Here is a 2075-nt window from a genome sequence, read left to right as displayed (position 1 = left end):
GTTTTTCCCTCCCATCCCAAGGGCCAGGGTTTTGCTGCAGAGTCCTCAGGTTGATCTTCACTCCCCTGACCATGGAAAGCAAATTATTCTTGGAAAGCTATGTGGGAACTTTACCTGCTGCTTGGCAATTGGAAGCAGTTACCCCACAATGTTTATTTCATACCCTCCAACCAACAAGTACCAGACAATGATCTTATTTTTATGTCACTACAGATGCTTGTGACAACAAACTGCTCCAGCTCAGAGTTGGAGCCTTCAGGGAGGTGGGAGGTGGCAGAGGCAGGAGTAGGCAGGGAGGTCACCTAAATAAATGGGGGCAGAATAAGAGGATTGGAATCAACTGCCAAAGTGGTCAGGCGTGGATACCCAAGGTGAGGCACCTCGTTCACTGCGGCAACACCTGGATCACAGCTGTCCCATGCAGAGGTGCTGAGCTTCCACTGAAGTGTGTGCCAGTGCCTGACCTCAGGTGCACATTTGACTATTTTGTCGTGGCAGATGTAGGGCGGGAACTAGAGGCCATCCATCTCCAGCCAAAAGTGCTCCCGAAAGGAGCTTCAACATACTCGGAAACAAGTAGCTCGGTAGTAACTTGGGCTCCCGCTGTGCAAAGCAACGTGCCCGTCTTCTGCATAGGGCTCTTTTCTGAGGCGGCCCGACGGGGAAATCCTCGTCAATAGGGGACGGGGAAACGCTGACCCCCGCCCCTCCCTGCAGAAATAGGGCTCGGGCTGCACGGAGACACGCGACAGGAGCAGCCGCCGCGCTCGCTCTCGCTGCTCTCTCCCCCGCGCCCGGGAGAGCACTCGGGCAGCGCGCACGATGCTGCCGCCGCTCCCCCGGCCGATGCGCGGGGCCGGGAAGAGGCGTGTGCTCTTCCCGCCGGGAGGTTTCGTTTCCCAGTCTCTTACCTGGAGGGTTTCAGCCTTGGCGGCTGCCCCGACCCGCCCTCCTCGCTCCTCCCGCGCCTGCCCCGGGAGCCGCGCGCTGGTCCCCGCTCCGCTCCCCGCCGCGGGCTCCCTCCAAGCGCCTTCCCCGGCCGGGCACGTGCCTGGCTCCTCCCGGGGCCCCGCAGCGCGCAGGGAGGCGCACGCGAGAGGCAGCGCAGACGGGGGTTTCCTCCTCCTTTATTAATAATCATATAAAAATTCATAATAACAATAATAATAATAATAAAAATAAAAACAAGACCGAACGACTCTCGTACCGAAAAGAAACACCGCCCCCTCCCCACCCCCCCACAGCATAAATAGGCCGCTCCGTCCAGCCCGGGCTCCGGGCAGCGCTAGCGTTTGACAACATCAGACCCGATTTCCTGGCCCCGGAGAAACCATTTCCAAATCGGTCGTCACCAAGAAACGCTAGAGGCGTCCCCGCGGGCGCCGGGCGGGGCGGGCCGGGCGCCGCCCGCTTACACCTGGATGACCACGGCGCTGGGGCTCCGCAGCCGGGTCTTGTACTGGTCGAGCCAGCTGCGCAGCTCCGAGATCTTGTAGCCCTCGGGGCCGCGGCCGCCCTGGTACATGACGCGCTCCTCCTGGACGATGTACAGCCGCTCGAAGTAGGCTCCGTAGGCGGCGCTGGAGGCGTTGTCCATGGTGTCCACCGCCAGCGGGCACCCGGGGGCGCCTTCCCGCATGAGCTGCGCCGCCCGCAGCCGGTCCTCCAGGCACTGGTGCTTGGGGATCTTGTAGGCGGCGTCCGAGCTGACCCAGCCGTCGGAGGGGTGCGCCTCCTCGATGTACACCAGCAGGAAGTCGGCGATGTCCAGGAAGTGCGCGGCCAGGCGCTGGAAGGCGCGCAGGCGGGCCATGAAGGGCGGTCAGGTGCAGCTGCCGAAGTTGAGCACGAGCGGCCGCTTGCCGCGGGCGAAGTCCAGGAGGCGCAGCCGCTTCTGCCCGTCCAGCCGGATGACCTCGGGGTTGGGCGCCCGCGCGCCCACGTGCGCCGCCTTGAACAAGTCCAGCTTGTGGCCGTGCCACACGGCCTTCAGCGACTCCCGCGTGAACAGGCGGTTCGAGTCGGACACGCACAGCGGCGGGGGGGGCGGGGGGGGGGGGCCCTCCAGCCCCCGC

The 2075-nt window shown here is 63.4% G+C and overlaps 1 protein-coding gene across 1 annotated transcript in view; it reads right to left on the bottom strand.

Moving 5' to 3' along the window:
• Window positions 1-1215: 1215 nt before the first annotated feature.
• The window catches only part of DIO3 (iodothyronine deiodinase 3), a 2415-nt gene continuing 1555 nt past the window's right edge, over window positions 1216-2075 (bottom strand). The window contains exon 2 of the mRNA XM_014525988.2: window positions 1216-2062. Coding sequence (XP_014381474.1) covers window positions 1412-2062 — 651 coding nt within the window. The 3' untranslated portion in view covers window positions 1216-1411. The remainder of the gene's footprint in view (window positions 2063-2075) is intronic.

Source organism: Alligator sinensis, unplaced genomic scaffold (genome assembly GCF_000455745.1).
Source record: "Alligator sinensis unplaced genomic scaffold, ASM45574v1 scaffold197_1, whole genome shotgun sequence".
Classification (NCBI taxonomy): domain Eukaryota; kingdom Metazoa; phylum Chordata; order Crocodylia; family Alligatoridae; genus Alligator; species Alligator sinensis.
The sequence above is the reverse complement of the archived record's forward strand: the minus strand, read 5'-3'. Positions and strand labels throughout refer to the sequence as shown.